General features: G+C 53.3%; 5 protein-coding genes across 5 annotated transcripts in view; 1 reads left to right on the top strand and 4 right to left on the bottom strand.

Annotated features, from left to right (window-relative positions):
- Positions 1-450: 450 nt before the first annotated feature.
- Positions 451-1745, bottom strand: MAA_07841 (uncharacterized protein; the record flags this gene model as incomplete). The annotated part of the gene is made up of 2 exons (XM_007825839.2): positions 451-1158; positions 1182-1745. 2 exons carry the CDS (start codon positions 1743-1745, stop codon positions 451-453), a joined length of 1272 nt encoding a protein of 423 aa, XP_007824030.2.
- Positions 1746-7004: 5259 nt separating this feature from the next.
- On the bottom strand, positions 7005-9033 carry MAA_07842 (uncharacterized protein; the record flags this gene model as incomplete). The annotated part of the gene is made up of 3 exons (XM_007825840.1): positions 7005-7962; positions 8041-8449; positions 8514-9033. The coding sequence occupies 3 exons, from the start codon at positions 9031-9033 to the stop codon at positions 7005-7007; spliced, it is 1887 nt and encodes a 628-aa protein (XP_007824031.1).
- A 3782-nt stretch (positions 9034-12815) lies between these two features.
- Positions 12816-14792, bottom strand: MAA_07843 (patatin-like phospholipase; the record flags this gene model as incomplete). Its single annotated transcript, XM_007825841.1, has 3 exons — positions 12816-14019; positions 14078-14645; positions 14726-14792. The coding sequence occupies 3 exons, from the start codon at positions 14790-14792 to the stop codon at positions 12816-12818; spliced, it is 1839 nt and encodes a 612-aa protein (XP_007824032.1).
- Positions 14793-18699: 3907 nt separating this feature from the next.
- On the top strand, positions 18700-21481 carry MAA_07844 (transcription factor Zn, C2H2; the record flags this gene model as incomplete). Its single annotated transcript, XM_007825842.1, has 3 exons — positions 18700-18891; positions 18985-19373; positions 19435-21481. 3 exons carry the CDS (start codon positions 18700-18702, stop codon positions 21479-21481), a joined length of 2628 nt encoding a protein of 875 aa, XP_007824033.1.
- Positions 21482-22064: 583 nt separating this feature from the next.
- The window catches only part of MAA_07845 (Glycoside hydrolase, family 31), a gene marked incomplete at both ends in the record, with an annotated part of 1982 nt that continues 1607 nt past the window's right edge, over positions 22065-22439 (bottom strand). Inside the window, one exon of the mRNA XM_007825843.2 lies at positions 22065-22382. Coding sequence (XP_007824034.2) covers positions 22065-22382 — 318 coding nt within the window. The remainder of the gene's footprint in view (positions 22383-22439) is intronic.

Genomic DNA, 22439 nt, shown 5'->3' with positions numbered 1-22439 from the left:
TTTGGATGTCTTGTCTACTACGCTTTGGATGGGTTGCTTCTTGGACTGTGGGTGCATTGGGGTGCGTGAGAATTTATTTGATCCGGGGGTTATCGAGTATCCAGATCCGCGATGCGTGGGGGGAGGTCAAGGAAGTGGGGGACACATGACGAAACTGCTGGTGGTTTTAGGCTCAGTTCATTCGTAGTTATTTATACCGACTCGACTTGCTTGATTTGGTGGGTCCGCAAGCCGGCCGCATGTCTGGTACAATTCACATCTCATGCAAGGCCTCGCCGAGTAGAAACGCTTTGGAGTTCATCTGACAAGAAATGATGCAACGTTGAAAAAAAATAGTTGGATATCCTAGTATAAAAGCATCTCTACATCTCTATTTGGAGACTGTATCTGTAACCCCAAACGCCACGCACCCAAAGACTGTATGATATGCCAAACTCCCTTTACTCGAAACTACTGTGTATGGTATTGATGAGGCTGAAACAGAGGCTGATGCTGTAATGGATGATGATTAGGTAGAGAATGATAGTCTTGTGGTATTGGATAATGTTGTGATTGTTGCTGTTGTGATTGTTGTTGTTGTTGTTGTTGTTGTTGCTGCTGCTGCTGCTGCTGGTGGTAATTCCGTTGAATCTGGGCCGTCGACTGCAGTACCAGATACCCCGGTCCCAACATGGGGTGAGGCGCATATTGGTACGTCATTGTGTCGAGCTCTCTGGGAGCCAGGATGACGGGCTGTGGAGCGGCAAGTTCGTGATATTGCCATGGTGGCACTTGCGGAGGGACGTACCAGGCCGGCAGCATCTGGGTCGGCTGTGCATATTCTTTGTGGGGGTATAACGCGTGAGGATAGGCGGCAGTACCGGGTGTCATGACTGGCGAAGGTCGATTGGTCGTCGATACCAAAGTAGACGTCATTGTCGACTCGCTGCTTGCCGCCCAGGCCTGCTGGGTCGTCCATATTCCCTTTCTCCTTCGCATACCAATAACGAGAAGCATCACGAGCTGCACCAGCCGGATCCACGTGTTGCCGACAGCATCCACAAGACTCCACCAGGGAGGACTGGCTCCGGACGGAAGAAGCCACCGCGCATAGAGGGTGAGGAAAAACGTCCACCGGACAAAATCCAAGACGGTAACAGTGAGATAGAGAATGGCGGCCTGTCAGTACCGAGTTAGCGTACCGCACCCCTCGCGCACGGAGGAAAGCAAACACTTGCCTGACGGGTGAGCACACGACTTTTGTGCTTGTGCATCACAAAAGAGGCATATCCGACCTGAAAGAGGGAGATGATCCACAAGGAAGTATAAAACAAGGCCCCTAGTTTGCCGACAACCTTCAATGACTGAGAGAGCTGGGCGTAGCTCGAATTGCTTTCTGAGCCGTTCCAATATGCCACCCAAGATGCCGTCGGTTGTCCAAAGTATGCGAGGGCGAAAGCGAAGAGAATGGTGGCGGCAACGTAAGCCGTGTACCGTAACACGGTCTGGTACTTGGATGGCTTTGGATTCAGCGAGTGCATGAGTCCGTTTCCAAGCTCGATGAAAATAATAACAAACAGAATATCGACGAGATGCTCAAACAAGTTGCCGGTGAAGCTGAGATATCGCTCAGATCGAATTACACTGCTTATCTCATCGTGCGTGTGGTTGGCTGTATCGTAATAACCGGCGGCATTTTGCCACGAGTCGAGAATGGAATTAAGGGCGTCGGCGGCAATAATACAGCTGAGAGAGCTGTCTGGCATTAGCCGTGTCCATGGCAAGCAGCATTCGCAATATGAGGCCATCTATAAGCCAACTACAACCGACAGCTTGTGCAGGGTTTGGATGCAAGACTCGGACGCTCATTGAGAATAGGCCGGGTTTGACAACCAAGGTGTACTTACACTATTAAAAATGGATGACAGGCTTTTAGCCAGATGAAGGCTCGGCGAGCAGGATCCCCTCGACCTCGTGCCAGGAACAATGTCAATAAACCCACGCATATGACCGGTATTATAACGAAGCCCGAGACTCCCAAATGGACCAGAGTCCACAGTTGAGCAGCCGTCATGACGACGGCAATTTGGCCTGGTTATAGATTGGAAATGTTGTACTTGGCGCCAAGTAACCAACACATGGCAGGCATGGACCAGCAGCCGTGGGTGAAGGAAGGATGGGGGTTAATGCCGGCCTCGCAGAACGGGGCACGGCAAGGTATTAAGAGAATTTACTCGGCAACAAGGCACGTATTAAAAGGGCAGCAATATCGAACGAGAGGGAAAAAACAGCAAGGGAGAGAGCAGCCACGGGAACTAGACAGCTTGGAAAGCCAGGACGGACAAGAGGACAAATAAGAAAAGGACGAGGCGGCATGGGCGGGTGTGAAGAGAATGGAAACCCTGGGCGGGCCATTGCCAAAAAGGAAAGGGTACGAGGCAAGAAAATGGAATTCTGGCGCAAGGCGAAACCTTACAAGTTCGTTTCTAGGACAGACGAGAGTGAAGTGAGACAAGTCTGGGGGGGTTTGGTCGACAAGTCGAGTTGAGGGCCTCTTTGATCGAGCCTCCCACACAAGCCGCGACTAGGCAATTGTTTGGGGAAAGCTATTCGACTGGGTGGCGCAAGTTGCGGGCAGAAATGGACCAGGATGTGCCGAGACGTCGCGGCGCCATTGGCCGGTTGTGTGAGCATCATTTGCGAGAGCATGCCTCAAGAGGGTCCATGTCTTAGTTGCGAATTTGCACGTCCCAACGAGCGTCTGAGGCCGTACCGAGTCGAAGAAGAAAAGAAGACGAAAGGGCAAAGGAGACAAAGACGGACAATGGAGGAAAGGGGGGTTCAGCGCGTCAACGGCATGTTTGGCACGCACCCGAGGTGGTTGTCGTCATCCAAGGCGGTGGCCATCCGAGTCATAACACGCCTAGTAGCTGTATACTGCTACTATACGGAGTACTATTTTGCCCATTTGGCGGGTGGTTTGGCTGGCTCTGCGGGCAATGCGCAATAGTGTTGCACTGCATGACCCCAATCTCGCCGTGGTTTGGGGTCGAGACAGGCGACAGTGACGGGCGGTCATGTTGATGCCAGCACGGGCGTCAAGCATCGGGAGACGGGCGGTGGTACAGGCACAAGCCAGAAAAGCTTGGCGGAGGTGTCGGACGGCCCTTGCAGGACTCGCAGGACTCGCAGGAGGAGACGCGACGATCGCGATGACGGCGGGAGCGTGCGTGCGAGGCCCGAGCCAAGGTTGACTTGAGTTGAGGTGAGCTTGTCCCGCGCTCAAGCAAAGTTTCGAGTTTCGAGTTGCACGTTGGATCCGTCAAGCAACTTTAGACTGCGGAGTAGCTCCTTCCCCATGCTATTCCAGAGCGGGGGGACACGAGGATCTCTGGTCCGAGATGGGAAGCAGCACGGCCAGAAGCGGACAGGCGTGCCTTCCCAAGGTTATCCGAGCAAGATGGCAGGCGTTCCACGGCCATTTGTCCCACGCCAAAGCAATTTGTCCATTCAACCGCGGGGGCCAAAAGCATCCATGATAATGGACTAATTAACAGCCAATGCCGCCGGCTGTGCAGACTTGCTTGGTACGGAGTACGGAGTACAGCAGCAACCAGACGCTTTTGACAGTTATTATGGAGAGTGTCGGCAGCACTGCTTGCTGCCTCTGCATTAAATTGTGCACTGTGCATCGTGCACCCCTGCCGACTGCCGAGCAGGGGTCCCTCCATGTCCCCCTCGTCACTCTCGCGCATTTGATGCCAAAATGTTTGATCAAACCGCACGACTTTGCCGCCCCGAGGACCCGGGCACCAGCGCAAATCGACGTCGAAATGCAAGCACAAGCAGCAGCGGGCATTCACTCGCCGTGCGTGCGCTGCCAACATTCCCAAGACGTCTGGGCCAGTGCGGCCGGCCCTGGCGACCACGGCCCAGCCGCAATCCATATGTATTGCCGCGTGTCTGAGTGGCACATCAATGTCTCTAGCCACCTCGCGCGCCATTTTCCAGACTCGGCAGTCTGGTAGGCTTGTGTCGTCACTGATTGCGGTCTGATGTGCCTGGAGCGCCGCCGCGAGGGCTGAACTACCCGTCCGACCTTGACGGGCACGCCGGGTGCCAAAGATGGGAGCGACGGGAGCCCGCGTGACATTGTACATAATGATCCTGACGCCGTTTGTTTCTCTAGTCCTGTCCGCGTCTCGATGTTCGGCAGTCGTGCAAACGTGGCGTGCTAATGGAAATAGGTGAAACCCGTCCTCGTCGGCTTCCATTCCAGAGAAAAGACGGTCTGCGAGGCTCAACCATCCCCACCGACCACGCCGTCAAAAAGACGGTTTGCTCAATCTTGACTGCATCCGGAAATAATTGCCATACTAGAAGAAAGTTAGTTGCTCCACGATATTTTGGGTATCAAAGCGTGTCCGAGAGATGAAGCGTCTGGGCTAACTCGGCTGCCTCTCCTGCCTCGACCATCCTGAAGACTCTAAAGACTCTAAACACTCGCAAGTACCCGTCAGGCACGGGTATTCGTGACCTGTTGCCCGTCAGCTGGGCTGATCAAGGTGGCTGGGGCTGAACCGATGCACATCTACCGAGTATTCGTCTTGCCATACCAGACCCCAAGGGTCCGGTCAACGTGCACCGGTGCAATGCCCAACGTGCCGACCTAAACACCAACCTAGGCCACAACTATTCCAACTAGGTACTCTGTACGGAGTAGTCAACATTCTGCCACGCATTCTGGGGCACTGCTCCGGCCGGGGCGGCCCTGCTCCCGTAGTAGATCAAGGGTTACTTCGTCGCATCGTCACGCGGATGCTCTTCAGCTGTCAATGTATGCAGCCAGTGGCCAATGGTTCAGCTATCGACGATGCTACTGGGCAAAGCAAAGATTTTGCCCGCGAGTATTCTGTCAACCGCAACCTGAATCCTCCAAGCGGCGTCGCAGCCACATTCCTGGCATCATCCACGCACGACCCTTTTTACAACGATGCACATTACTGTGTGACAGCCTCGGGCGACATATCCGCCGCCGTGGAAGCAAACTGCCTACTTGACCTCTACCAGCCAAGTTGAATAGTGCACCAGTGGTAATGGTTAAAAAACATTGAACACAGTTGACATGTTCACAAGTAGAAATTAGTCGTGATAGAAGCCTTGTTCGCAGCAACCAGCTACCCTGTACCTGTACTCCGTAACAAATTTTGTCTTTCCAGTATCTTCCATCAAACCCAATAATATCGATTGCCGTCCTTTCGTCTTGTCTTGTTCGTAAAATATTCCACGTCGTAGCACATTATCCAGCGTTGGTCCTGGCCCTGCGCCCTCGCTAGGTTCGCCAACGGTATCCCATCGTGGACGAATCACCCGCAACAGCGCAGCCGTCAGGCCAGCTCCTCAAACCGATACAGCTGCTCGACACACATGCTCACCGCGGCCGCCACGGCATCGTCGCCATCCGCGCCCCTCCTCCGCAGGGCCCGGGCAACGCCGCTCCCGAACCGCCGCAGCGGCAGCCCGTCCACTTCCCTCGTTCTCGCTCGCCGCAGCGGCGATACGCACCTCGTCCGCGGGGGGGACGGCGCCATGATCAGAAAAAACGGACTGATGGCGAGTGTCTCGGCTTGCTGTTCAACAATTGCTGACGGCCGGTGGGGAAAGCGTAGAGCGCCAAGGACGGATTGTGCTCTCTTTTTTGGGAATTTGCCGACGGCTGGTGACAAGTATCAATCGTGATAAACGGGCACGGCTCTCTGATGGTAGCTATTTCTTGGAAAACGCCTTTCAAGAGACCTGGGTCGGTGATGAATCGGACGAAAGGTTGCGGCAAGTGGATGGCTTCTCGAAGACTGGTATACAGCTCATGGATCCCGTGATAGGCCAATGCGGTCTATATGTCGATTTTGGCCAGCAGCGCGGGGAAGGGCGACAACGCGCGACAGCGTGGCACTGCATGCAGCTTTGCCTGCGCATGCCGACGAGAGGACATCGATGTGGCAGGACGTGTCGCGGTTATTGGCTCGTCCTCGTGCGTCTTCGCCAAGGGCCGCGGGTGAGTGGTGGCATCAAATGGCTGCCAGTGCCCTTTGCTTGCTGCTGTCGCACCCTATGCTGTCAAACGGACTGACGTGGCGACTCGTCCGTGGATGCAACACGCACACTCTGATGCGGCTTTTATAAGTCGCTGACGGCTAGTATATGGCTCGCACCAGACATGGCCGTGAATCAACAACCGAGCAACAGTCCAAATCGCCGTTTCATTTCGCTTCCACGTCTGCCCTGCGCCCATTGGTGCCGATGAGCCGTTCCGACCCGTCTCCCTCGCCGTCCCAGTCTTGTTTGAAGACTGGCTCCCTGGAACTGTCCTGCTTTTCAGACTGACACGGCGCCTTTTGATCCATGCACCATGTTACATCATACCCGTCCAACAAAAGACAATCATGTGCCATTGTCCTCCCCGACAGCTTTCTACAGTACTGGCCGCATACAAGCATCCAGCCACCCTCGGTGAATGTCAGGTACACACCGCAAACACGATGAGGGGACATGACAGAAAGTAAAGCTCCTGTGTGTTACGTGATGGAACTGAGCAGATTCCACGCAACGGGGCTCTTTTCATCGTGTCATCTGGCCTAACTTGGCACTTTGCCCACGGCCGTGTTGGCACGTCCAGCCCATTTGACTCGCTACTACAATATGGCTGCAGATGAAAGTCGGTTTCAACGGAAAAATACGCATGCTTGTACATGCGGCAGCTGAATACCGAGCTGACCAACCGTTGGTTACACATCCAAAAGCACGACATGCAGTTTCGCGTGGCGAATAGCAAGAGCAGCATCTGGCCCAGTAACCAAGGGCCGGCGAGGGGAAGGGACCATGCAATGGCCATGTCCTCGATGCAAACGCTGATGACGGGATAGCCACACCCAAATACAGTCGTGAGGCCATCAGTCAAGACACTGCCCAGATGCCAAATGGAGATATCCAATTGTGAACGCCTCCCAATAGCCCCATGCGAATACTTAATCCTCAGCCTCCGCCTCCGCCTCCCGAGCTTGGTTCTCATATCGGTGATCCGGCAAATCCGGCATATTTTCTTTGAATGCAAATCCAAAATCTTCAATGGCCTTTTCGCCTCCAAAAGCGCCGCTCACTGCACCACTGGGTTTGGTTTCCTTGCCCTTTCGCAACCACGCCTGCACTTTTAATGCCGCAGACGCAATTTCAGCGGCAACATGCCAGTTCTCAGTGCCCATGTACGTAAAAGTCGTTACTGTCAATGTCTTGACCATTCTCGCATGGATCGTGGCGTGGCACAGCGGCGCAATCGCAATGTTCATCCATGCGTAGATGCCGCTCAACGATGACCACCTGTCCAGCCCAGCCGCCCATGCAAAGCTCCAAATACGGATAAATTCCGTTTCACTACACACTTCTCGAGTAGGAACCCGTTCAAAAATAGCCCTAGCCCAGATTAGAGCCGTCAGCCGAACACAAAGATACACCATGTCAGGCGGATCATCAGACGACCTGCCCCCAACAGAATCTGCGACAGACAACCTCCTTGATGACGTCGCTGGATCATCAAACTCCTCTCGCTTTCGCTTTTGGCCTGTGGACATGTCAGATGCAAGATCACGACCACCATCAGACTCCAAGACGACTTGATCGGGCAACTGCCCCAGGTAAGCAACCATCGATGCTGCCATTAGGTGAACCGTGTTTAGCTGTGCATCATCTGCATCGTCCGGTAGCTCGACTACTGCCTGCAGCAGGCGCCGCATGCTGTCCAGAATTTCCGCAGTCTTCACGTGCAGTCGTAACGAAGACGATGGAATGAGAAATGGCGGACAATTGAAGAGGAGCGGTGAGTTGAAATTTACTTGCAGTGGCACTCGAAAAGGGTCATCGAATTCGAATCCAGGTTGGCCAAACATGACAGATTGAGTGTCGTGACATAAAGCAATCACAGCATCATTGCTAGGAAATGTGGGTCAGCATTTCTTTTGACTTGCTGTTTTCCGTACAATATTCTTGCGGGAGCGTCATGCAACTCACAGCAGTGCAATTTTGCTGGTAAAGCCTTCCATGCCGAGGTTCTGACAACCTCCCCGGAGTTGGATCATCTTTTTGAAACCCGTCATGTGAGCGTGCAATTCCTCAGTGCTGCTCCAGTACCACGACGTCAGAATCAGTTGCATGACTGCAAGCATGGCCGAGTCGCTTGTGCACAAAGTCGGAGAGCTAATGTACTCGTTGAGCATTTGCGCCGCCGTGGCCCTGTGAATGTGGAGAAGAACTTTTGGCAATCGACCAGTCTCGTGGAGGAAACTCGCCGTGGTGCAAAGAACTATATGCAGAACAAGTCGATCCTGGATCGAATATGGAATCCAGTGCTTCATGAATCGATTCTTTGGCCGTGGACTTCCATCCAGCGAGGCTTTGAATCGACTCAAGAGTTGAAGATCTGTCATGACGTGTCAGCCGGATATAATGCAAGTCCTTCCTTGTGGCCTGATGCCAAGACATACGAGTTCGGACAAGCTCCTTGTTCATTTTTGTTGGCGCCATGGGTAGACGCTGCATCTGATCTTCAAAGCTCGAGATGTTCTTGCCGGGTTGATCCGTTGCATGCAATGCCCGAATCAATTGCCTGCCATCAATCTCCCATTCATCCTGGACAATGCGATTTGCAACGCGTAATCGAGTTTGCATAATGTACTGGACCAACTCGATGAGGTTCCGATCTTTCAAAAGCCCCGACTTATCTCGAAACTTCATCATGAAAGGTTTGCCCCCGGACCACGGTTCATCCTCCATTGAGTAAACTGGTTGCTCCCGGTAGATGAGACGATAACCCTGAGGCAGCGCTTTTGTCTGTATGCCAAAGGCGTTATCATACGCATCTCCCAAGTCCAGTCGACCCTCAACATCGAGAATGGCATCATGGACCGAGTCCATATCAAGGTGAGAATATAAGCCAGCACCGGCCTGTTGGGTGTTTTCTTTGGAGCCTGGAGGACTCGACCACGTCCTATGCGAGAAGTTCATCGTTAACATTTCCTCGCCCCGTATATATGTCGATATTTACCTGCCGGCCAGCTAGTCCGCAATGAGTGGATGCCATTGAACAGGGGTATCGGAGACCATCTTCATCAGTCATGGACCATGCTGTGCCGGGTGGAGTTGAAAGGGTTTGTTTCCGCAATTCCATACCTTTTGACCTTGGCGACGCCATATTCGCAAGTGGGTTGAGGGAAACGGCGGGCACAGTTGGTGCAAGGGTGAGTCAGTGAGCACTATTTTATATACATGGCATTAGCAATCCACGACTCGTTTTTTGGTGGCTTTACTATTGACAAATATGGGCGGGTGGCCAAGCGGGCTTGAAGCAGGCATAAAACACAGGCTGTAAAAGTTGAAACTGTCTGTCAATGGCTGGAAGCAGGAGTTGAAGGCTCTTTGCAAAAGTAATGGTCGTGTCTGAAAAGGGATCTGAGATGTGGTTTTGACACCAGAGCTTTGGGCATGCTTAATCAACCATGGAGTATCTCCATGTATCACTGGACCCTGTAGCCTATAGCCGCGGCTGACGTCAAGATCAAACCCGAAGCCGCTGGACAGCCGAAGGCCCTGTCAGATCGTAGTGAAATGGTCAAACCAGGGATGGTATCATGTGCCAAACCCATGTGTGCATCAGGCTTTGAAGCGGCGGATCGCCCTCACATAAGCGGTGACCCAACACAGTCAAAATCGGCGGCTTCATCACTTGTCAACAAATCATACTAACCTTTTGTTTCCTCCGCCGACACTCTTTGCATGCTGAAGGGTATCTCGTCTTAAATACCAAGCCACGCTCCTGGGTCCCCGAGACGGGCTGAGCTTCACCCTCTGTCGGAGGCGAACGAGATGGCGTGTGTGGGTGCGGCTGAGCCCCGTGCAGCTGCAAGCTTTCGGAGGCCATGCTCTCTCTATCCACCTCGGGTGTAGTGAACGGTTACCGTAGACTCGGAACGCGCCAAGGCGCTGTGACATGAAAGTGACGGCCAGAAGCCCCAGTTGCAAGCGTTTCCGAAGCCCTGGCTGAGGGTCGATGTTATATGAGTCGTCCTGCCACGCGACCGGCTGAACGGAGAACCACTGCCCAGCTAAAGCACGTAGATAGGGCTGATGGGGTGGATACAACTAGGCTACGCGCTGTCGGGTAATCGTAGATTCTCGGAGGAGGCGTGTGTGAAAGCAAGAGGACTGGACTCGTCTTTATTTCTGCGCGAAAAGATGCCTCTGTGCGAGATGCGGAGAGGGGCAAGGGAAAATACCAGCAAGACAAACAGCCGGTGGAGACTTTTTAAGAGACTCGAGGATCGGGCAGGCCAAGCACAAGCAACGGCAAAGGGGCGAGCCAAAGGGGTAGCGAATGGGCCACTGGGAGGCGAGAATAAGATGACCAAGTTTCTTGACTGGTGCTTAGGCTCTCTACCCAGAGACGGAGTACCAGTACTACTCGTGTTCAGTTGAGGCTCCAGGCAAATGGTTCTGACAGGCGGGAGCCAAGTGGTCCGTTTCGTGGCCAGCAAGCCAGTTGACTGGGCATCTGCGCACTTTGCTGCAAGGTCAAGCCCAGGGGCGAATGAGAAGCGGGACAAGCAGTCGACGGCGACAACGAGCCGACGAGCGAACGAGCGAGCGTGAATGAGTCGGCGGTAAGATGGGACGGATGGATCGAGTCGGGAAGTGGACCAGTCGAGCAGTTGGCCTTGGTCTTGGTTCGGGTGATGGCTGACCCTTGATCGGAGGCGGGAACCTTGGAAGGCGTCTAAATTAGAATGTACGGGGTAGTTACCGAGAACAGAGAGCGGGAAGTACAAAAGACGAGGCGACGAGTTCAAACTTTGGGAGGTGATGTGGACGACACGTGCTTCGTACAATCCTACAACATGCATAAAGGAAGGAAGGAGTGCACAAACCATTCAGGATGCTCCTGCCTTCCGTGCATGCTCCCAGGCTTCTGTGCTCTTTCCCCCTCCTTGATGACGTTGAGGATTCTGATTTCCGTTCCCATTCCGTTACAAGCAGGAGACCAACGACCAAGACAAAAACAACAACAGCACAGCGCAACACAGAACCCACATACACCCGCCAGGGTGGTGTCATGCAAGAGACCTTTGTGCCGCCAGGGCTTGAATCCTATGGCATCTTCTGCATCTGGTAAGGTGCCAATCTGGGGTACCGCCCGCAAGCGTCTTCTACGGGGATCAGTCACTAGCCGCACTGTCTCTATACCGCAACAGATGCTGCAATCACGAAAAAAAAAAAAAACAAGACGAAAAGAGCCGACAGGTTTAAAATTTTATAAATGGATTTCCCGTCTAATTCCTGCAGCATAGGCTCCGTGGAAAATTGAGCATAAAGTCATCAATAATGCCAGCTTTAAATACTCGAAGTCCGCCAGGTTGTTACCTACCCGGGAACATTGCGCGCTTTTCATCACCGTTCGATATTGCGGTTTAAAACCCAGAGTCGTCCAAAGTGCATTGACTAGGTTCGTCGATAAATTATATCTCAGATTGTCCTTTCGAGATGGAACATCTGCTGACAAGGGATTGGCTCAGGAAATAACTTCTCGTACATTGTGGTCTCAACAATCGACGCTTTCCAGTTCCCCTGGCTGTGCGTTGTGCCCAGAGAGTGCGTACGGATAACAAGTCAAGGAGTGTGTCTAGAACTAAGTGAAGTATCCTTGCTAAGGAACTGACGCATTCTCTCTGGCAGGTCTTGTTATCAACAGACAACTACTGGTTAAGCTAGAGCTTGATTCTCTTTTTTTTTCTGGCTGCCTAGCAGAAGAGCAAATCCACCACATCTTTGCGCCTGTCTGATGACTGGCTTGGCATGAGCACCAGACGGATCAACATTCAATGTTACCTGCAGTCCCCGCTCAACATTCACAAGGTACTGAGTATGTAGGTACTTTTGGGATATGCTGCAGTACATCGGTGGCGTTGGCACCTTCAGAACCGAGACGAAGACGGAACTTCGCAGCGTGGTTAATTACGGCTTCTGGTCTTGTTAAACTTTGAGTGCCATTCTCGCCGTGATTTGCAGTGCGCGGTCATCATATTTTTCGCGAGGCTATTGGATACGGACTGGTGCTCGGGTAGCCTCGAATCGCTGAAGCTGGTAATCGACTCCGGCGCATTTGTCTACAGTCAGAATCATTGCATCGCCTTGGACCTCAAAGGCAGTGCCATACGCCTTGGCTTGGTAGGTTTGGAGAGCCTAGAACACTTGGGAACGGTGTTACTTTATGTGGGTTGCCAAATGTAAGCACACTGATGCAAGCCATCAGCTGCATTGTTGTTAGCTCTACATGGGGGCCATTTATGCAACGTATCAATTATCCAGCCATCGAAAGTTTCAATCGTATCTTAACCGCCTAATTTACATATGTCCCACCGAAATGCAGCAAATGATTGTGTTGTCCAATTATATCTCCACGCCAAAGGGCCTAGATTCGGGCATATCCCAGCTCTATCTGCTCAAAATAAAGGCAATACCTCTGCTCAGCCTGCGCATACCCAATGCGTATATACACGGAAACATGATTATAATGTATCCTCTTTAAAGAACCAAACGGCTTGTGGTATCGATGGAACAAGATTCAAGACGAGCCGCACGAAAACACACACGTAAATCCCAGCAACCAGTCCACCAGTTTTGCACCAAACGCCGATGCGAAAGCATAGAATTGCGCGACAGGAACGACGGAGACAATCATGGCTTTTCTTTTTTGCACTCACTTTTGCCTCAAAATTGTATCCCCTTCGAATTGACTAGTGCGCTCGGTATTCGGGTTTTCGAGCCATGTTTACAGGGGGCGGTGGTTCATCGTCGTCCACGGGATATGGCGGGATAGATGCGGATGATACCCGAGTGTTTGGTGGCTGTGGCTGACGATGGCGGCTATTGCTATCTGGCAGGGGTGTCTTGGGCGGCAGGGGAGGCGGCTCAATCCGAGTTGGTGGTACTGCGAATTGCTGCGGTGAAGGTCGGGCATGCTCGTCTGGACTCATAATGGCGATTTTGTCCGAATGTGCGGCGTTTTGATATTGATTCGGGGATGGGGATGACACCACGAGGCGATCGGGATCATCTGGAATAGGCGATGCTTGCCCTGGTCGAGAGCTCCCCGTGCCCGGACGGACTCGATCGTGTGAACTGCGCGGAGATGCTAGCTGATTTGAGCCAATGTGTAGACTGTCGGGACTGGAGTCGAAAGATGACCGGCTTGGAGGGCTGAGAGGAGCAATCGGTTCGTCTCCAGGCAACTCTACGGCAAGCGGCATTTCGAAGTTGGTTGCCGACGTAGACTTGACCAGTTCTGGAATGCCTTGCTGAGCTCGCTCCCACCTGATCTTGGCCTTGAGAATCTTGGCTAGCTTGCTTGTGATGCCGTGAATCATCTTCTGTTCCGCTTCGCGAGCCATGTATCGGCGTGTGCTAGTGCTGATATCTCCCAGCCTGTGCCATTCATTCATGCCGAATTCGCCGACTCCAACTTCAACGTTGAGACGATAGTAATTCTCGACATTGACACCCCGCTTCGTAAGGTGTTCCCTTACCATGTATTCATGAATCTTTTCGCATCCTTCGATTTTTGATATGAGTCGTCTTCGAGCTTCTGCAAACTCCCCGAGGAACCCTTCGTACCACACATGTTGATTCGAGTCACTCGACTTCGGCCGCCGTCCAGTTCCAACACTGACAAAGACTCCAATCTCACGGCCTGGCCACTCGTTGATCACTGCTTCATCCAATGCGTCGGGCGCTGGGTTGAAGGTTCCCACGCCGTCATCGTGGAAAATAGATTGTCCAATACGTATGGGCTTGAATGCCAGGCCGATCGCGCTAGTCGCGCGCCCTGCTTGCCAAATCTTGCAATCAAATTCGGGCGGCGGCTCGCGTCGTGAATCGTATGAGCGCAACATGGCTGCTGGTGCGTTGCGCGGAGATCCTTGGTAGATGGCAGTTACGGCTCTAAGCCAAGTTAGTTGGACAAGTTGACCAGATAAACAGTCTTATTTCAACAACTCACGTTTTGGTTCGTGTTTCGCGCGCATCGTATAGTCTTGCATGTGGGTTGCCGTATCTTGAGTTGAAGGCAGGTCGCGATGCCATTTGGGCGGATGGACTGCGAGCACTGAAGCTGACGGTACTAGCATTGCTGGGATTGCGCCGAGGTGAAGCGCTGGAGTATTGCGCAGCGTTAAGTGGACTGACAAGGTCATGTGCTTCCTGGCCGTCATTTCCTTCTTTCTCGTAGATGGTGTGTTCTTGCACAGCCTGCTGTATCGCTTCCTCAAGCTTGCTGGCTTTGAACAGCGTCGATCGATAGGGGATGCCAGCAATAGTCTTGTCTGTCTCAAAGACGACTCGTGTCATCCGTACATATAATTCTTTGCATGTTTCCAGATCTAGGCGCAGTCGACCAAGCATCAGGGCGATCAGCCCGCCAGTTCCGGTGCCGACGATTAGGTCGAAATGGTCGCAGGGCTTTGGGATTTCATGACGTCGGGGGGCTCGGCCTTCAACTTCGACAAACGTTCTGTGCATGAGCTCTTGTACAATGATGAGCATAGAGTATCCGCGCACGCCTCCTCCGTCTGCAGAATAATTAGTATAGTGTTTTTCTGATTTTCTTGAAAAAGGGATACGCCGAAGCCTAAGCAGAATAAAAACCCACCTAGAGAGAGCACGCGCAACGGCGGGCCCTTGGTGGTGTCCTTGCGACGGACGCCGTAAGCATCCATGGCGGGACTATGAGGCTCAGATCAGGAGTTCTTGGAAAGTTGAGCAATGGAAAAGGGTCTGGGCGGTATCGCGAATCTGGGCCTTTAGGCTGCACAGAGTGACTCTGATGTGCGGATGGCGGGGTGTGGTTGTCGGCTGTGCCTGGCCGTTGGAAGTAAAGTTTAACGTGCTAGAGGGCAGAGAGCAAGACAAAGTTGATCGGGGGCGCAAAGATGCCGCCACATTTGCTGCAAAGGTGTCGTGACGCAACGCAGACAGAGAGGCAGAGCAGAGATTCCCGCTTGGCGGCAAAAGGCAGAGGCGGGGTGGGCTCAGATGCTCTTCTCAGCGGGGCAAGTTCTGCAGCGCCACTCGGCCCAAACTGACCTAGAACAAGGACGGACCTGCCCGTTGTTAGTGGCCCCTGTCGCCGGACTTGGAACTTGGTCGTGCAACTGGTGACGCAGCCTTGTTGCTGGAATGGAATGGTCTGGCAAAGGCTTTGGTCAATATCTCGACGATGCTGCGGGAAGGTTGTGAGATGGAAATGGGCAGCGGCGGAGAACCGTCAGCGTACGGAGTAGAGGTTCAAGATTCTTGGGCAGGGGCGGAACCTTGTCATAGGCAAGAGCTACCCGGCAACCCCGGCGCGTGACGCAGCATACGAGGCTTGGCCTGAGGCTGTCGTGCCGGCCCTAGAGAGTATCCGAAGTGTTCGATGAATCACGCACGAGAGTAGCAGCGACAGACCATGCAAGCTATTATCACATGGCGCGACCTGCAACCAGAGAGGCTGTGCCTTGCTATCGAACGGGGACGAAGCCCGGTCGTCATCTCGGGGCGATTGGTTTGCAACATACCCTGTCAAGATGCAAAGCCGTTGACTCCGAGCGGCGAGGCCACCAGTAGATGGGGAAATCGCCCAGGCACCGCGCTAGTTTGTTATAGCAGTTTGAAAATCAGGAAATCAGGAACACTAAGCAAGGTACCAGTGGAGTCCTTTGGTTCGTGTTTTTGGATCCCAACAGGATGATGTACTCTGTACGAATACGCTCTTGTACAATGTACAGTAAGCATCACAAGAGCCTATCACAGGGCCCAGTTGGCATGAGCCGATCCCTGTAGCTGGCCAATGGCTCGTGGGGACTCTTCTGCCATACAATTTTCTTAGGTAAGCGAGTCTCCACGAGCCATTGGGCAGCTAAAGAGGTATATACTTTGTTTCAACTCTTGGCAGTTCTTGATGCAACGCTTCGGATGTTCCCTCAACCACACGCATTGCTGTTCGCAGTCTGGTGACCATGTCGGCGGTTTTGGATCTTGGCCTGGCTGCCAGGATTATGCTACAAGCTGTCATCCCAAGGCCGTGGCGATGCCCATGGTTGATTGGCTGTTGTCAAAAATTTCTTCTTGTTGCTTGTTTTCATCTGACAACTTTCAGTGGTTCGAACAGTCTCCGCTTGCACATGGTTGGCCTGGGTCATGGTTGTTGTGGCTGTGCCTCGCCGCAGGGTGGTGATGGTGTTGAATGCATTTCCCAAGGATATCCCAGCGGATACAGAACCTATTCAACTGGCCGTGTCAAGCAAGCCACAAAACTAGTCTGCTGGATGCTTCCATTAGCCCAAAGGGGTTTATAATCGGCCTGTTTTCCTCCATCTTATCCCTGTCCTGGTGCCTGTCCAGATCGACATTTCAAAACGTTTGCTCATGTTTCGCCTGGACAGTACATACGTAGATCGAGCCCATGAACAATGTCAATTTATTTCATTATGATGCTGCGGCACAAGGCGTCTAGGTGGCTTTACCATATCACCGTCTATCTACGGAGTACCTGGGCATCGTGGTCCTCACACAGGCTCACCGCCTCGGGCTCTGAGGTTCCTGCGCCGTTTTGTTGTTGGGGTTGTGGCAACCTTGGTTCAGTGAGGCTGCCGTTGGGCACCAGGATGATCAGAAAACGGGTGTTCGATCGACCGCGAAGTGCCGAACCTGGAAAGATGTAGTACTCCATACCGAGTACACCGGTCAAAAGTGCATAGGAGAGGTGATTTGCGTTGCAAGCCGACAAATGCATGGCGTTCAAGCAGCTGGTCGATGCTTTCTGCACCCATTCCGTTGTCTCGGCTGGCCGCTCTCAAGAGGCTATTGATGCCAGCGACCCAACCAAATAACAACAATCTTTGGGTGAATTGGGCATCCTGGTTGTGCCAGATCTGTGGGTATGCTGTGGACACGGCGTATGGCCCCGAAGCAATACTATACGCAATTGGTTGCCTTGACGGCTAGGATGCGCCAACCCTGGGGCTTCTGGATGTTACTCGGTGAGACGGAGCATAGCGTCTTTATTACTCGCCGCACGGCTCGGTACGGAGTACGTTGGCCTTGAACTGCAACTGCATGATAGAGTAATAGGACGGCAATGTTGGCTGAGACGAGGCAAGGCATGCAACGCCTGGTGGTCGGCTGCGGATCTTGTCGTTGGTCAAGTTGGGCTGAGCTGAGCTGGAGAGTTCAGTACGGAGTAGGTGATATTGGTACTAACCTTGCAGGCCTGGATGAGCGGGAGCACCAATGGCGCAAGACGTCAGATGCAGAGCTAGATTGGATGCCAAGTTTGGATTCCACGATGCTTGGGGAACATGTTGCTCAACGGTTAATCGGTCTGTCAACTTCGAACATGAGCGCTGCAACGTCAAGATATGTAGTATACCAGGGAGTGGCGCATGGAAACCAGTCGACGGTGAAGGCAGCACTCGCTCAGCCGTCCGGTCTGGTATTTCCAAGTTTCACTGGTTTACGCATTCCATCATCCGGGTGAAGATGGCCCAAGGTCAAATGGGTGTAGAATCTTGGATGTCTGGCTAGATTGACCCCACAATCCCACGGCTGCGTTCAACATTGAAAGCTTGGCTTGCCCGGCTGGACCACTCAACAGCCTCGGCTATGGGCCAATGGCAGCGCATGGCGCCCCCACACTAGAGACACCTTTACATCGATGAGAGAAGATTCAGCACGTTTAGCACCTGGTGGCCGCTGCTGCTCCATCGGCGCCTCTCAACGTTGAACATTGATGCTTCTGCGTCTGGCTCTGCGCCTGCAGTCTGCTTTGCGCAGCTGCTCTGGGCTCTTTGTTGACGGGGGTCGTTGGTTAATGCATGTGTTCTTCGTTTGCCTTGCCGGTCTGTCCTCGGGATCTGCGCCCTGTTTTCGGCTTCAAGCTGGGTGACGACGAGGTCCGGTGGACCAGGCCGATTATGTATTTGCAAGCAATCAAGCAATCAATCAATCAACGAAGCAAGCAGGCCTCGCGTGTCCACGACGGCCACGCCAGCTCTCCACGCAGCCTCCAAGCCCTCTCTCTTGTTCGAACCCACTCCTTCAGCCAGCTCACGCCCTTCTGCTGCCATTGATTCTTTGCTCCATTTTCTGCTCTCCTCCTCAGCTCAGCTCATGCGGAAATGCCCTTGGCCGTTTTGGTGGCAGCCTCGCCCACAGCCTGTCGACTTTGCCCTCATCTGCAGCCTTGGAAACCCACTCCCTCTCCGCTCCTTCTTTTCCCTCGCTGGCCAATTCTCCCGGCGCAGGCTTTGAGGCCAATCAATGGAACTGCTGGCAGCCTTCTTGTTCTCTCTCTGGTCCGCTGCTGAGCTGTCTGGCCTTGTGTCGTCAATCTTTTCGTGTCAAGTCTAATCAGGCCAGTTCCGCCTTGTGCTGGCCTCGAAAGTTTGCAGTGCCACCGTGACCCATTTCATCCGCCTCTTCATCGCATTGCACCGGCACCAACCAACCCGCTCCACCTCGTTTGGTCCTCGATACGACGGCTCTCTCGTACTCTTTTTATTTCCCTCTCTTGCTTTGTTTTCTCTTTGTCGCCAATTGCGCTTCGCCAATTCTACTGCCGCCGTCTCCGCGGCTCACCTGTCCATGGAGCCAACTACAAAAAAGAGGAAGTTGGCTCCAAAAGTCAACTCTTCGCCGGCCGCCAATCCTCCGCCTACTGTGCCCAGTGCTGCCTCTGCTTCTTCTACAGCTACAGCTGCGGCCACGGCCACGGCCACGACTGCCGCCGTTGCTGCTGCCGTTGCTGCCACTGCCCAGTACACCCACGAACCATCGGTGAGCTGTGAAACACCTCCGCCATTCTGGAATACTGCCCAGTCTTCTTTCTTCAGCGTGCTTGCGGCACAACCCAGCTAACACGATGCCCAGCTGTCACAGAGTCAGCATTATACAGCCCATGATGTGCCGCTTTCCGAACGACAGGACTTTGAGTCCTTTGCCCGACACCTCCAGGATGCTGCCATGTTGATTCAGCGCCAAACCGAAAAACCGCCGTACGGAGATGTCTCTGTTTTGCTCTTGAGCTGGGAGGAGGATCATTCTGTGGATGACGACGTTGTCGCCTTCGAGCAAGTATTGCAAAATAAATACAACTACGCCACTCAACGCTGGCAAATCCCCACTGTACCAAACCCGAGTATCAAACTTGGTGTGCAAATGGCATCATTTCTTGAGAATGCCCGGCCGAACCACCTGTTGATAATATACTATGCGGGGCATGGCTATGTTGGTGTCGATGGCCATTTGTACTGGGCTTGGTAAGTCTCGTTGAGCTGGCTATGGCGTACCCGTGGCAATGTCTGACTATTTGATGTACAGCAATGGCCGTGAAGATGCTGCCAAGCTCAAGTGGGACGGAGTCAGATGCTTATTCGAAGATGCACAGTCTGATATTCTTCTGCTGCTGGACTCTTGCGCGACAGCTGATCCTCCAACCGCAGGCAGTCATGGTATAAAACAGGGCATCGCCGCATTCACTCCTGAACACGGCTCAAGAGAACAGGGAAGCCACTCCTTTACAGCTAATCTAATTGAAGCTTTGCAAAAATTGCATAGTGGACGACCCTTTGGCGTCAATCGGCTCTACGAGGAACTAGTGGCACAGAGGCAGCTCCAAAATGCACAAGCTACTAGACCTGCAAACCACACACCGGGCGCGCCTATGCAAGGCCAATTACCGCTGTTATTTACGCTGACACCTGGTCAAAGTCAGCATCTCATCATGGCGCCTCTGGCGTCGCGGCACGCCAGGCCAACTCAAAACGGCGGTGAAGCATCTGACGGCCAGGCCCCTCGAGCACGCGAGGATCACCTTATTGATCCGGAGTCTGTGGCAGACATCCGATTTGACGAAGCTCGCATACTGGTTTGTACGACATTTGTTGGCGATGCAAGTACCGATATGTCATATTTCAATCAGTGGCTCCAAAATACGCCACCACTTGGGTCCAAGATTTCGGTAGAGGGAATGTTTTTAGGCCCGCCAACGATGCTGCTCATTTCCATGCCCCATTCAATATGGAGTGTTGTGCAGCACGACAAAGTGTGTTGCTTCCTCGGATACGTGAGCTCCCACAATATGCTTCATCTGTATGAAAGGCTGGTTGGGCCCGCCGGCGTTCGGCCATCTGCAAAGGAGGTTGAGGACGGCAGAATATTGTTGGAGGCGAGAGAACTGGCGGCTGGTACACCTGCGAGGGTAGCACACCGGGACGCTGAACGCCACGACCACCTTTACCTCTCCTCTGCCCCTCGGGATCACCCCGAATCGCTGCCGCAAAGCAGCTCCTCGCAGGCAGCTTTTGGTCTCGGGACGCAAAAGCCCAAGGACGATGTGGAAGACTCGGCGGAAATGCAGGAAGCAGCAGAGCAACTCAAGGCGCTGAGTCATGTTCGCCATCGAAGTGACGAGGCGCTCCCAGTGGCGGAAAGAGCCCGAACCAACTTGCCTAGTGGGTTGTCCAACGAGGCGCCTCGATTGCCTCAAGGCACAAGCGACGTCGCGGTTGATGATTCGGCAATGTTGATGGATATTAAGATGACACCTAATTCAAAATCCAAGGGTCCTCGGCGATCCGTCTTTAAGCAAGAGTATCGATGCAATCACTGTAGTCATGCCCCATTTAAAGACTCGTCGTCTCTTCGCAAGCATGTTGCCGCTGCACACACGAGACCATTTCCTTGCGCATTTTCCTTTGCCGGCTGTACCAGTACCTTTGGGTCCAAGAACGAGTGGAAGCGGCACATTGCCTCCCAGCATCTCTGCTTACAGTATTATCGCTGTTCTGCTTGCCCGCAAACAGCGGCAGAAGGCAAGGGCAACGAGTTCAACAGAAAAGACTTGTTTACGCAACATTTGCGGCGAATGCACGCCCCCTTCCAGATCAAGCGAGCGATATCACAAGGAGACGGGCAGTTACAGTCAGACTGGGATGCACAGGTCAAGGAGATGCAACAATCATGCTTAGTCACACGGCGCCAACCTCCGCAACGAGCAGCATGTCCAAAACCAGACTGCCGAAAGGAGTTTGACGGAGCGAATGCGTGGGATGAATGGACAGAGCACGTAGGACGCCACATGGAAAAGGGAGAAGGACCGGTTCTTGGAGCGGATGGGCTACTGGCGCAGTGGGCCTTGGACGAAGGCATTATCGAACCCAAGGGCAAGGGCGATGGGGAGTACCAATTATGCACCACCAACGGACTGGTCGGGTCATCGCAAAGCAGTTCGGGGCCAGTGGCAGATCGGAAGGACTCGGTGATGATGTCGTTTACCACGGATTCATCGCAGCTGGAGGACACATTGATGGCGGATTCGAAGCCGGGTGATGGCGAGGTCGATACCAGCCAGGCTGCCGTGGCGTAGGGTATGCTCGGCTTGGTGTGACGGATATTCGAAAGCGCCGACGACAAAAAAAAAAAAAAAAAAATTCCATGTCGAAAACGGGATAACGATGTTACGAAGCCACGACTCATTTATTACTTTTATACAACATGACATGTATGGGGGTTGGGGAAAACAAAATATTCACTTGTTTTGATCATGGGCGTCAAGCCAAAAGTCGACGGGGTGGGGAGGCGTTTATCTTGTTGTTTTGCATTTTTACGACGACTTGCAGCGCATTTTTTATTTTGAGCAAGAAGGCCAGGCCGGAATATGCAAGAGTGGTGGTCTTGGCATTGGGTGGGCGGTATGGCTGGTGTTGCGATGCAGGAAAAGGGAATCGTGATGTACAATAGGAGTGGCAGTTGGAAGTAGCGAATCCATGTCTAGACTCTGAAGTGAGCGTCGAAAGCCGTGTGCATTGTGCATGTCAATTCTGAGCTACGCAAAGACGTAAAATGGCGCGGACGGATGTAAACATTCACGTACTATATTTGTATTTTACTTGAAAGAACGGACTCATCTCTCTAGTCTTGAGCTAGGTTTACGGAAAGTAACATTCAATTCACTTGCCAACCGTGTACGTGGCAGCCCTATCCAGCGTCCAGTCGACGTCGAATGAGCGGCTGTAGACACGAGACCCCCCGAGGGCGTGCGTCTGGGCGGGCGCGGGGTCGCGGCCCTCGGACCCCAGGAGGGTGATTTTGCTCACGCGCGCAGGAGGGCCGGGGTAGTCGAAGACGCCGCCGACCTCGAGGCGGCCGGAGGCGGCGTCAAAGGCAAAGGTGACGAGGGAGTAGCGGGCGCGCTGGTCGAGGGAGACGCCGTCGTCGAGGTACAGCTCGCCGCGGGCGCGGCCGCTCGCGTCAAGGGCGACGAGCAGCTCAAAGGGCCGGCGGCGCAGGTCGGTCGTGGTGAGGGCGGCGCCGAGGCGGGCGGG

This window comes from Metarhizium robertsii (assembly GCF_000187425.2).
Source record: "Metarhizium robertsii ARSEF 23 chromosome Unknown MAA_Scf_10, whole genome shotgun sequence".
NCBI classification, from domain to species: Eukaryota; Fungi; Ascomycota; class Sordariomycetes; order Hypocreales; family Clavicipitaceae; genus Metarhizium; species Metarhizium robertsii.
This window is presented reverse-complemented; position numbering and strand designations above follow the sequence as displayed.